The sequence below is a fragment of the Centropristis striata genome, chromosome 7 (genome assembly GCF_030273125.1).
Source record: "Centropristis striata isolate RG_2023a ecotype Rhode Island chromosome 7, C.striata_1.0, whole genome shotgun sequence".
Lineage (NCBI taxonomy): Eukaryota > Metazoa > Chordata > Actinopteri > Perciformes > Serranidae > Centropristis > Centropristis striata.
Window position 1 is genome coordinate 23,249,571 of NC_081523.1, and position 13,124 is coordinate 23,262,694.

The 13,124-nt window shown below is 40.4% G+C and overlaps 1 protein-coding gene across 2 annotated transcripts in view; it reads left to right on the top strand.

Moving 5' to 3' along the window:
* The window catches only part of sema6a (sema domain, transmembrane domain (TM), and cytoplasmic domain, (semaphorin) 6A), a 122,077-nt gene extending 112,236 nt beyond the window's left edge, over window positions 1-9,841 (top strand). For both annotated transcript variants that reach the window (XM_059336338.1, XM_059336339.1), the window contains one exon: window positions 4,487-9,841. In XM_059336338.1, coding sequence (XP_059192321.1) covers window positions 4,487-5,649 — 1,163 coding nt within the window. In that variant the 3' untranslated portion in view covers window positions 5,650-9,841. The remainder of the gene's footprint in view (window positions 1-4,486) is intronic.
* Window positions 9,842-13,124: the final 3,283 nt, after the last annotated feature.

Genomic DNA, 13,124 nt, shown 5'->3' on the forward strand with positions numbered 1-13,124 from the left:
CAAGACTTAATGGGATAATATCCTAACTGGGGATTAAATAGAACCTAATGAATTGCTGTCATCATCTAAACAGCAAAGTCCTTTTTTAAAAGATGACAACAAGCAAATAAGAAGTTTCTAATTCTCTCGCTGCAGTGGAGGCAGAGAAGTAAACATTTTCAGCTCCTCTCCTGCATCTTTTCTTCTTCTCCATTAGTTGTCAAGGTCTGCCTTTCAACAAGTGACACGTCAGTTGAGAGCAGTTAAGTCTGATTAAGATTTTTATCATCCTGCAGACAGTGTCTTTCTGTAACGGCCTGCAGTCAGAGGTTAGAGCCCTCTCTGTAACCTCTCTGTGATGTTTAACTACCTTTGAAGTTTTCCCAACACCAACACAAAGACGAGCTCTGTGGGCTTAAGTCAGTTGGTGCTTCTGAAGAGATTAAAAGAACGTAAGGGGTGTCAGATAGGCTGAGAGAGAGCATTCACAAGTTCCAGTCACAGCACATTACAATGTTTCTGATTTACAAGTAAGAGTTGCCGACCCAGGCTGTTTTGACAGCGAAAAATATCTGAGTATCTGAGATATGTGTTTAATATCTGAATGTTGAGGCCCGAGGCGGTGTGAAATTCAAATCAATTCAACCGCTGAGAGAAGTGTCGAACTGCAGGATGCCTTGCGATGCATTCTGGGGGCGAGGCAAGAGTTGAAACCAGACGATTACGAGTCACTGTACAGTCAGAACCTCAACAAGATGAGACTAAAGCAGAAAATCTGCAGGTTTTAGCCACACTTTGATACTCTTGAAGGTCACGCTGCAAAAGTTTTGAAAAGTTTTTGCCTCGATCACAAACAGGCCTTGAAAAATGAGCCACCTTGATTCAAAACCCTAAAGTCCTGTGATTCGACAGAGACAGCGCGCGTGTCCTCCGTGGCTACTTACATTCTCTTTGATGTAAGGATGAGAAACAATTCCTCACATGAAAGATGGAAGTCTTCAAAGTTTCCTCTTTCTATTTCTTTTTTGTTATACCCAAAGCCTTGGGCTAAGCACCCTCCGGAAGTCTGCGTGAGTACGACAGACGTGAGTGATGGAAGGAGAAGAGAAAAAGTAGAGGAAAAAAGAATGAAAGGATTTTTTCTTTTTAAAGATGTAGACAGGAAGAACCATGCCGAGCAGGTTAAATAGGGCTTTAACCTCGACTCACACACCCAGAATAGAAGACAAAGATCTCGCTCCACAGTTCGCCCCCTTCACCAGAGTGGACGCCCGTTTGGCTCTGCTCCCCTCTGTCTTTGTTATTCAATGTGAAATTCAAATCCCCGGTCGAAGGAGGTTAACCTTTAACAGCAATAAATTCACTGTCATGAAAATTCATAACAGTTTTGATTCGCTCTTTCAGCATGTAAGCAGCGTAGACGGAGATGGATGGATGTATTTACATTTGACGAGGATTATGGAAAAAAGAGAGATTTGCCAAAGTATTTGTTTATGCTTGCACTTTCATTTTCTAAATGGTTTTTGGAGATTGTCAGGGCTCCTCACCTTAAGTGAAGCCGTATTATTCCTTCCTTCTCTTCTTTGTTCCCAGAAGCGTTTAACCCAGCTGCTCTCAAACACCACCCGACACTTTTTGTCGTTCCTGCTGAAGGATGATAACTCACAAGGACCACGAGGTTATAATTACAGCCTTCCCAGTTTCCACTGAATAGAGTACTTACCATATGCACGCTGAAGAGTGTGAAAGAAACAAGTAAAAAAAAATCTGAAAAGTGATTCATTGTTTCTGTTAAGGAGAGAAGTAGCAGAAAGTGGGAAAAAAGGATCTAAGTGAGGACAAAATGAAAGATAGCAGCGAGGAAAAGTATCTCTCTCGTTCTTAGAAGTTACCGAAGGAGACGGGAAGCAGATGTTTCGTCAGACAGGCCGGCCATTTGGTCACACGAGTCCACAGCACAACACATGTCAGCCGTTAATGCTTCGCTGCAGATAACACTCATCACTTCCCACACTATCTACAAGGCAGGGCACGTCCTTGATGAGACACGATTTTGGCCCGTTTTTGTTTAACACTAGATGAGTTACGATGGATCTGCGTGTTGTCAGCACTCTGTTAAAGAGAAAAGTGAAGTTTTGTTTTTACAATTAATGAGAAATGGTCTGAGCAAAAGTAACTGCTCTTTTTTTTTTCTTTTACACAGGCTGAGCTTTAAAGTCAAAGCAGGGACTCAGGAGTTTCTCAGTGTTTCATTTCAGCTCAAAAAACGTGATTTAAGTCTTGTCTTTGGACTAATGAAGTATGACTGCGGCAAGCAAGGATTATGGATGTTAGTTTAAGAGAGTCTGGATTTGGGTTCCATGAGAACAGATTACCATGTTGTCTCTGTGTCTGTGTTATGTCTCGCTGAGGAGACACAGAAAGAAGATATTCTCTGAGTGCGTCCTCAGTGACACAGACGAGATGAAAAGCCTAAACACGATTACCCAGCCCCTTCAGGATTTTACTGAATTATTGCAACTAACACTTCATTTTGTGGCATCTGCTTTTGGAAAATGACAGAGCAAATTGAAACACTTTCATGTTTTTAAGCATGAAAAGTGAAGTGACAAAAGACAGTATAGCAGTGATCGGGTGATGACAATTGTTTTGATTATAGTGGTGGTGAAAAGTTTAACATTTCCAGCCCATACTAGGGTATTTTTTACGTATTCGTTTTTGTCGATTTACTGTGGGCAATCACAACAAACATATTGAATGTTCATGTAATTGTTGTGTACTTACACATCAGTTATATTTTTCTATTATTGTTCAAAATGCACGTCACTTTGAAAGGGACAGTCCCCCCCCCAAATCAAATTACATATTTTCATTCTTACCTGTAGTGCTATTTATCAATATGTTGGAGTGTTGAAGAAACAATAATAGTTCAATAACATTTAAGAGCAGGGACATCTGCTCTATAGAGACATCTCTATCATATCTTGATACACCAAAACAATGCAGATTAATAAAAAGCAAATTTGGGGTGAAGTATTCCTTAAAAAATGACTTCAGACTAGACATAGAGTCATAAAAACAAAATGTAAGTAACAAGAAGTGAAACAAAAAAAATTATACAGTCAGAGCTGTTTCATCCATCCTTGCCATCTAAATGAAAATCCCTATTAAATGAAAGTGATTGCTGAATTCTGTTATACAAATCATAACACCCACATAGTGCTTATTTTAGAACATAGATTGAGATGTAAACACACCTCTGCTGCACACACACACACACACACACACACAATAGCAGAATGGATTATGTGAAGTTGGATTCCATTCATACACATGAATATCAGCTAATTGTCCTTCATTATATCATCCAGAACGATTGAAAGCTTCTCTGCATTTTTTGCATTTTACAGCTTTGCAGGTTTTTATGACTCCAGGACATAACTTTCAAAAATATTCCACATGTGCGTGCTGTACGGTGAATAATATATACCATGATATGAGTACACATGTGCAACCGAGTCACGGTATCAAGCCCAGCGGTGCACTGTGGGAGCTTTTTACATGATAGAGCCCACCTGCCTAATACTCTGTCTGTGGTAACTGATCTGTGTTGGCCACAGGTCATGTGTGAATGCATTATAAATCTCTCTGCTGTGGACTGGTGTGCTTAACCCAGGCAACAGAGTGCTGCATGAGATGTCTACATTCATCAACAGGCTGGAGGTTATCCTCAGTGTATGTGTGTGTGGGAGTTGTATGTGTCCCCACTTGTGTGTACGTGTGCGCAGATTGTTGTTGACCCCGTTTTATTACACACAACCTGCTGCTCCCCTTCTCCCGCCGCTGGAATACTTCATAGCTGGTCTTATTGAATTATCTTTTATTTGGCCGTATCGCAGTGCTTCTTTGCCAGTCTTTGAAAGTGGCGCTTTCATAAGACACTGATGACACAGCTCATTGGATTTAACGCCTAATCAGAGGCTTTTTAATGTATTCTCTGTGATTCATGAGATTGGATCCAAGATTTATGAAAAGTCTCCCATTTGCATCTATGAGAAGAAAGGGTCTGGGTATTTCAGGCTCCTTTATCTGCGCTCATATCTTTTTTCATTTCAGCAGAGGGGTTTTATCTAGGATTTAAAATGTGAATCATAATCACCCCTCCAAAACACATTTTCTGTCTGAGATTGGATTTTCGGGAAATATTGAATGTTGCTACTTCAAGCTACCATTTGTGCCTGTTTTGAAAAGGTGTTCCTTATGATGGAATAAACCCAGCTTCATTTGCATGTTTTCATGAAATGATTTAAACCTCTAATCTTTTTACCCAGAAAATATCTTTTGATTATTGTAATTCAATATCGTTTTCTATTTTTTGGTGAGTCTAATAATAAGCATCCTTCCCAACAGCTATATTTTTTCTTAGAAACGAGTTCCCACAACACACAGCAGCAGCAGCAGGAAATCTCTCTGCCTGTCTGAATGTCATCTCCACGTCTCTCCGCAGGTGTGATCCGAGAGAGCTATCAGAAGGGTCGTGACCAGCTCGTTCCTGTGACCTTGTTGGCCATTGCTGTCATCCTAGCCTTTGCCATGGGCGCCATCTTCTCTGGCATCATTGTCTACTGTGTCTGTGACCACCGTCGGCGAGACATAGACCTGACAGGCCGCAAGGAAAAGGACAGCCACCACCTCCACTCCCGCCGGGGATCCATGAACAGCGTGACCAAGCTGACGGGCCTGTTTGAGACACAGGCCAAAGATGGCCGCCCCGAGGCGATCCTCACCCCTTTGATGCACAACGGGAGGCTGACACAGAACGGGAAGATGCTGATAAAAGCAGACCAGCACCACCTTGACCTCGCTGCTCTGCCAACGCCTGAATCCACCCCCATGCAGCCGCGGCGTAAGCCCAGCCGGGGCAGCAGGGAGTGGGAGAGGAACCAGAACCTCATCAATGCTTGCACCAAGGACATGCCACCAATGGGCTCCCCTGTCATCTCCACAGACCTGCCACTGAGGGCCTCACCGGGCCACATCCCCAGCGTTGTGGTCCTGCCTCTGCCGCAGCATCAGCACCAGCTACAGCCTCACCTGCAGCAGCACCAGCAGTCCTACCAGCATGAGTACGTGGAGCAGCCCCACCACAGTGAGCTCAGTATGGGCCACGGTGTAATGGACGACCAGGGGGCTACCCTGGAGTACAAGACAGTCAAGAGCCCCTGTCACAACCTCACCATGGTGGATCCAGACGGGGTGCTGCCGCCACGTGTGCCCCAACGAGAGGCCTCTCTCACCGTCCCCCCGGCCGTCCCACAGATGGGCAAACGCCTGGAGGTCCACTCGTCAGTGTACGGGCTCCGGAAAGGATCAGCATCCGGTGCTTCCGGATCCTCCGTCCTCAAGAAGCACAACACCAACTCATCTAACTCCTCCCATTTGGCGAGACATCACAGCTTCAACCGCGTGGAGACACCGCCCCCTGCACCTCAAAGGGTGGACTCCATACAAATGACAGCACAGGGCATATCTCTGTCACGGCAGCCTGGAATGAGCTCCTACGGTTCACTGCCTCGAACGGGCATCAAATATCTCAAGCCTGATGTCCCCCCCAAACCCTCCGTAGTCTCACTCTCGACAAAAGTCAAGTCCAGTGACTCCTGCACATAGTCAGCTAGTTATCAGTCAGTCCAATGTGAACGGACAGTAGTGAAAGGTTTTTTTCTGAAAGAGAGAAAAAACAGGGAATACTGTACAACTTGCATCTCCTTTTAGTGTTTTTTTTGTTTGTTTGTTTGTTTTTTGGTGTACAGTACAGTGAAAAATGCAACACAGTTTTTTTAAGAAAACACTTTCTTTTTATATAAATATGTAAATATTATACAAATGGTTGTCGTCATTTGTTGCCGTCATGGAGCTCACGCTCTGGCTGCCTCCCAGCTCCTTGATAAACACACATGGGGACATGTGCTACTGAAACACAAGAAGATGATGCTTGTCCTGAATATTTCATCCAACTGCGCCCTGTAGCATCCAAGACTCTGGCTCTCTTGTTTGTGTTGTCTTTGGCCACCGGGACTGGACTTGATACTTTATCACGATGGTAAAAAAAGAAAGCACACACAACAAGACAGCACGAGGGGAGAATAATCGTTGTACAGTACCTTGAGGACTGGGAAATCTGAGCGAGTGAGCACTCAGAGAGACTGAGCTCGGACTGAAGGGACAGACGGCTGTTCTGTCAGAAACTGTGAAAAAGCCTCTCAGTGTTACAGCAATCAAGTCCTGCCTGGGTTTGACTGAAAGCCTGGGCCAGAGGAATCTTCTACTGTACTGGTTACTGAATAACACATGACTGTTAATACTAATAGCTTGTTGTATTTATTTTTATTAAGTGCTTTTGAAAAAAAAAAAGACTGACTTTCTAGGCTCGGAGAGAGAGAGGGAGGACAGAGAAGAGAATCTTTTAATATTAATTAATCAAGTGTGAGAAAAAAAAACGTATTTAAAGTCATTAAACTGGAGCCCGTAGAACTTTTCTTGATGACTTAAGGTCCACTCGGTCTCACTGTGTGCTCAGTGGGACCTGCAGCTTGAGATATATGTGACCTCTGTGAAGAGGAGGAGATATTTATTTAAACTGTGCCAGACAGGGACTTTTACCTTCATGGACCAGAATTTCCATTGTTTTAGACCAATCATAAAAAAGACTTCCTGAATCTCACCCTTTCACTCCTCCAATGAGCATCCCCCCTCCCCTCCTCCCCTCCTCCCCCTATCAGCACTGTGGTTTTGTGTGAGTCAGTAACATTTGTCCTGATTGGTTGCTGGCTTTACCGGTGCCATCAAAGCTCACTGTTGCATGTTGCAAATATAAGAGAAGCAGCTGCAGCAACAGAACGGGAATCTGCATACACACATACAAAAAGAAGCTGTAAGTGACGCTGCGAGCAAACGGAGCGGTGCCTCCATCTGGGATCGTCTTTTCTAGCAGCGCCACGCAGACAAGCAGGTGAAAAAGAAAAAGTACGAAAAACATCTGTATTGCCTGCTTCTTTTTTCCACATGTAAATTTGTGCCTTACACCCTAAAGTAGTGACAATGTTTTCTTTAATAGCTGTTAACTTTGTCTCCTTGTAGTATTTTTTTATTTTTCTTACGTCATGATATTTCCCTGGTTTGATAAAAATGCAATTAAAGAATGTAGGTGTTATTGTTGTAATTCTGGTCCCTAGACATAACACACTTACAGTCCAGAGGAAAGAGCGAAAAGGAGGATTTCTTCTTTCACTCTTTCACTCTCACACACACCCACATACACACACACATGCACACATACACACTCATCTTTGTGGTTCATTTCTGATTGTGCCATTAATGCGCTTAAAGCAACCCTTTATGTTGTGCTGGCAGTGTCGATGAAGACGTTGTGAGTGTTTTTGATTTTATATTTTATACAATTTTAAAGTCCTGGTATTTGTTTTTACTTTTTTTTCCACTGTCTGTTGGTTTGGAGTGACGGTTGATTGACTGATTAACTGAACAATTAACATTTGTTACTTGAGAAGGCCAGTGTATGAGTATCTTTCTGGTGCACTGCAATAATAATGCAACACTAGCAAACGCACAGCGTGAGATACACATAAGCACCCAGTGTACTAACACAGCTCTAGGCTTCTTGTGTGCATCCTTACACTCAGTTGTTAGGAAGTTGCATAAACAGGCTGGTTCCTGTGAAGAAAGTTGACATTTTAAAAACAACAATATTAAAAAAAAAGTACCTTATTTAACCCCCCTTTTTTTAAGAGAAAACAGTCTGAGGAAGTTTAGTTTTTATTTTTGCATCACTAACTCTTCTTATCGAAGCCTTATGAATGGCTTTACTAATCTGACCCTTTTTCTGCTTCACACTTTTACTTGAGGATTTTTATTGATCACCCCCCCAACACTTAAATCAACGGAGCACTCCCTTAGTGTTGTATGTGTAGATAGGTAAAAGTTTTCTTGATATCAAGCAATTTTTATGTTTCTCTATGGAGGAAAGCCAACTATGTCTCAATCCACAGCTAATGTACGAAGGAACGTGTAAGATCAGTGACCTTACTGATGTGTACATAGATGCTTGCAGGGTTCGGTTGCAAATGACCGGGTCATGGGCAACAGATTAGGTCAAAGTGGGAACTAGGAGGAGGGTGACATTTTAACACATTCTCACTACCGATTCGTCACAATCAGATTAGTTAGGAGTCCTTGACGTCATTTTAAACTCACAGGGTACCCCGTTAGCATCATTTTTAGACGTGCACGGCTGCTGGAGGAATTTAGGTGACATGTTATGAAGAGTGTAAGTCCATAGAGGTTAAAGGTCAGGGGGATGGATGGAAAAAAGCAAAAAAAAGTCTTCTTGTGAAGGGATTCCTTTTCTTTAAAGAATCCTTTGCTGCGTGATTTGTAGTATATTCTATGAAATGTCACATGTTACTATTGCTGCTTTCAACAACACACACAACACACCAATGTTATGCATCACTATCATTGTTTTCAACATCGTAATTGCTGCTTAAGCATCATGGTCACTGTTTAAACATCAGGATCCTTGTTAAACACCCTTTTAATGCTGGAAAAACGGTTAGGTTTAGATACCAAATCACTTGCTTAAGGTTAGAAAGAAAAGACCAGGGTTAGGCTTAAACAACAGGACACGGACACTGATCTCCTGGTTTAAAGTCCAGGGTTCATTTGGGCCGTCCAACTCGCCAATAGGCAACCTATTTGGCTTTTAACATCACATAACTTCGTCAGAGGACAAATTTCCAGTGCATTACTCTCCGTAGGAAATCATACAAACTGATCATAAGAAGCCTGAACAAAGAGGAGACTGTTGTCAGAGTCCCATGTGAAACCTTCAAAAACTTGCTTTTTTTAAACCCAAACCACAATCTTTCATTAACCTTAAGCAAATAGTTTTGTGTGAATTCACCAAGTAAACCACGTGTTGAAGTTAACTCTAAAGGGGTACCCTCTGCGTTAAAAAGTGCCACCAAGGACTCCTTACTAAGCGTCCATGTGTGACGAGTCAGGACTGTGTTTGCCCCTTCAGAAAATTGGCCTGGGGTCAGTTGAGACACTTATCCCAGTGATTATTCAGAGCTATGATCTTCAAAGTGCAAATGGCCCAAGATTAGTATAAAGGGAAGTGTTTACTCCAGAAAACCACATCATTGTAGACTGATTGCTGGAAACTACAAGGCCCTATTTACACCCTCCAGTGTACCGAGGAGTGTATGACCCAGCAACTTTCCCTGGCCTGGAATAATGCTGATCTATGACCAAATATTTCTAAAAGAGTTCAGCTGTGGCGCCTCTCACCTTGAGTACTGCCGTGTCCACACAGAATGTAAACAAGAAAATCTCGGTCTGTCGAGGTCAGAAGGTCAAATGTCCACTTCCTGTGTAGACGAGTAAATTTAGCTGTGGGTGCATTTAAGATTCTGTAACATCAAGTGTTTGATGTCAGTGGGGTTTGAACATTTTGAAGAATGGACTGGGTTTGACTGTGAAGGCTGCTGTGGACAGTGAGGTTCTTTGGTGTGTGCCTTTTTTGTCTTTCACCCTTGTTATAATACACTGCTATTAGATGCAAATTGACTCTCTTCTCAACTTCTCAACCTTTTGAACTTTGTAAGCTTGTAAGATATTGTGACGTCACAAAGTTTTTTGCCCTACTCTCTCCACTTCCTTAACATCTGATTCACAGCTTAATGTATGTTGTAAAGAAAAAAAAACTCTTTAATTTAATGCAAAATGTAATAAAAAATTAAAAAAAGAAAATAAATTCTTGTCATGAAGACTGTGATATGTCCTTGACTTTTTCCACTTGTTTCTCTGCCTGGGGTGGTTGTCTTTATACTAGGAATGCTTTAATTGTTGAATTTTGTGCAACACTGTTTGGGGAAAACCAAGCCAGAGTTTCACACTGGATTGGAACATTCATTCAATTGAAAAGAAAAATATTGTACTTCTTTGACCTAAACTACACTGTTCTTCTTTGCTTATAAAACCTTCCTGAACCCCCTGAGATCTGAAGAACTTTTCTTCAGAATAAGATTCTATTTCTGATACAAAGCACGTCCAAATGAATGCAACTACTTTAAACTGAAGTGAAAATTATTTCTTTAACTCCCTGTATAATAAGTGAAAATAAGACTGGGTTATCAGCAGAGGGACCTATATTGTACTATTGATCCTGTCAGTTAAATGAAGCAAACAATTTGATGGAGATTGGGGGCAGCTTTCTGTTGCCAGACTGGTACAGGAACCAGCTTTTCAACCACAACGCATAATTGTTTGCAGAGGCAGTGTAGTTTCAGTGTAATCCATTTAATCCCATATAGGAAATCAATAAACTATTCTGAAGGCAATTGCAAGACAAAGGAGGAATTCCAAAAGTGGGTTATTTCCTTTAAGTTCAATTTTAAAGTTAACGAGAAACTGTTCGCTAACAAGTTTGCCACTTTATAAAACGATAATATGTCAATGTTGTGTTTGCAATTGGTTTCCACTGCCCCCAGTTAATGTCAGTTAAAAGTTTAGTACTTTGCTTTTGTAGTTAACAGCACTCAGACATATTCAAAATGCTTTATAAAAAGAAATATAACACATTGTAAGTGTCAAGTAAGTGTAAGTGTCAAGTCTCATAATAATTCATAACTGCTGATCACTCACTGACCTTTTTTGCAAGGATCACAGTGTATTATAATTTTCATAGGTGTAATACAGTATCACTGTTGTAATGCATTATAATCATTGTTATAATGCATTATAACCACTGTTATAATGCATTCATTATAATGTAATTATAAGATACTCTAGCTGTTCACTGGGGGCTTTAAGTGAATTAATGAAATCCCTGAGGGATAGGCAGATGTAATATATTACTAGCTGTTTGGTTTTTGCTTTAAATGGAGTTTTAAAAAAGATTATTAAATTTAAGCAACAGTGTGTGTTTAATGGCTCACAACAGAAATTGAGTACTTGATAATAAGAGCCACCATGCTTCTGGTAGGGATTGTAATAGGTTGTCATAACGCCAGCAGTCACCTTAATTTCAAGTTCTCATTGAGTTGGAGAAGGTCTTGACAAAAAACAACAAACAAATTAGTATAATGTGTAAACTGTCCAAAGAACACATGTTGAATTTGGCAGAAGGGAAAATGAACTACATAATGGAAAAGTCTAATCAGAATAACTTTTTAAAAATGTATGTAAATGTATGTCAGGGAATACTTTTACCATTAAATAAACCCAAGGTGAGATGTCATTATAAATTTGGAAATTTTGTAATAATAAATTAAAAATATATGGAAAAAATGTATAAAGTCCAGAGAAGAGAAAAGAAAGAGTTTTAATGAGTTTAAGGAAATTCCAATTACCAACTCTGGCACACAGGAAACAAAGAGAATTTATGATTGAAGTCTATAAGCTTGTTCCCATTTAATATATGATATTACTGCCAAGCCTGTCATCCACTTTTGGAATAATATGTATGATTTAAGAGGGAACTACTACGAAGTTATTCCTATTAATGTGTTTCTCTGAAAAGAGAAAATTCACCAGCAGAGCATCAGTGCTGACTAACACTGACCAGAACAGCTCCGATATCAAATTAAGGTCTCCACTTTCAAACGTTAGCACATCCTCAGTATCTCTTTGTTAGGAAATAAAGCTCTGGCAGATAGTTTGACAACTCGTGCCTTTGATCCACGAGGTGAGTCAGAAGTTTACAGACGTTGGTACAAGTCACACTGTGCATGGAGATCAGATAACCAGGATGTGGTGCAGCTAATGAGGCCTGTCGCTGCCTTCACAATGCCGCATTGTGCAGTCTGCATTCATGCACCCGTGTGTTGTTGTACAGCTCAGAGATCAAGATTCAGATATTCACCACTTAATCTTAGCCAACATGACAAGAGCACAATCATATCTTGTGAGGACTAGTGTGAGCTGTTTTTATCACAGAGTTAGTCAGAGTGCGGCTTTGTGACCCTTAAGGTTGGTATTGAAGGGTTGAATCCTGTGTCTTTCTGTGTGCCCGGGATTTAAAGACATCAGACTATGACTTTGAAACACAGTTATCTGGTGCGTGAAACTTAATCTGTATCAATACTAATGTCATATGAACCACAATCCTAATGTAATGGAGTGGTTTCATTTGAGCACACTCTAGTTAGAGAATAGACATTAGATTTCTCACTTGTCTTTAAGCTGGTATTAATGTAATATTATAGTGTTCATATTGTTCTGATAATTGTACTTTGGCTATAACATTTAATCTAGTACAAAAGGCTGGTGTACATTATCAGAGGGGAAAAAATTGAAGCCTGTTAACTTTACCTTAATATATTTATTTTGTCTCATTTATTTAGAATTTAACATGTATATGTTTCAATAAAGTGTGCATAAAACAATCAAACTTCAGTCTCTTCAAAATGTTTGGTTTACCCATTATCTCAAGATATTAGAGATATAAAATGATAGTAGAAAACTGTGTTAATATAACTTATGCATTTAAAAGCATGTAGACAATGTGGTATGAGATGGCCTTGGAGTGTACTTTGATGTGTAAATATGTCACGATGCTGTCAATATGTCTGCCACTTTAATTAGTTTATGATTCTTTTCATGGCATCATGCAAAATGTAGTTTATATTCATATAATTGAGGACAAATTAAAATGGACAGTGTCTGTTAACAATCTGTGTTGCTTTAACCTTCACTTTTTAGGTGGTGAGTGAGACAAGAAGTATATATCATACTATCTATTCCATGTCTCTCCCTTGTTTACCTCCAATGTCCAGAGTTTGTGCATGTATGTTAATAATTCCATTACACAACCTCTCTGTTCAGTGTGGTCGAGTTGATTACAATTATATTGTTTTGCATGATTTTTGGGTATCATTGAAATGCACCCTCATTAGCCAGATTATTAGGTGTATTTACCAGTCTATGATATTTACAAGTGGTGTTTTTATTTTGTCCTCTCTGTTTAAATTCCATTAATGAGGTAAACTACATATTAGAAGTACCTCTCAGTATAATGCAACACAATTTAACAGCACAAACTTCAGCGTCAGGAATGAGCATGA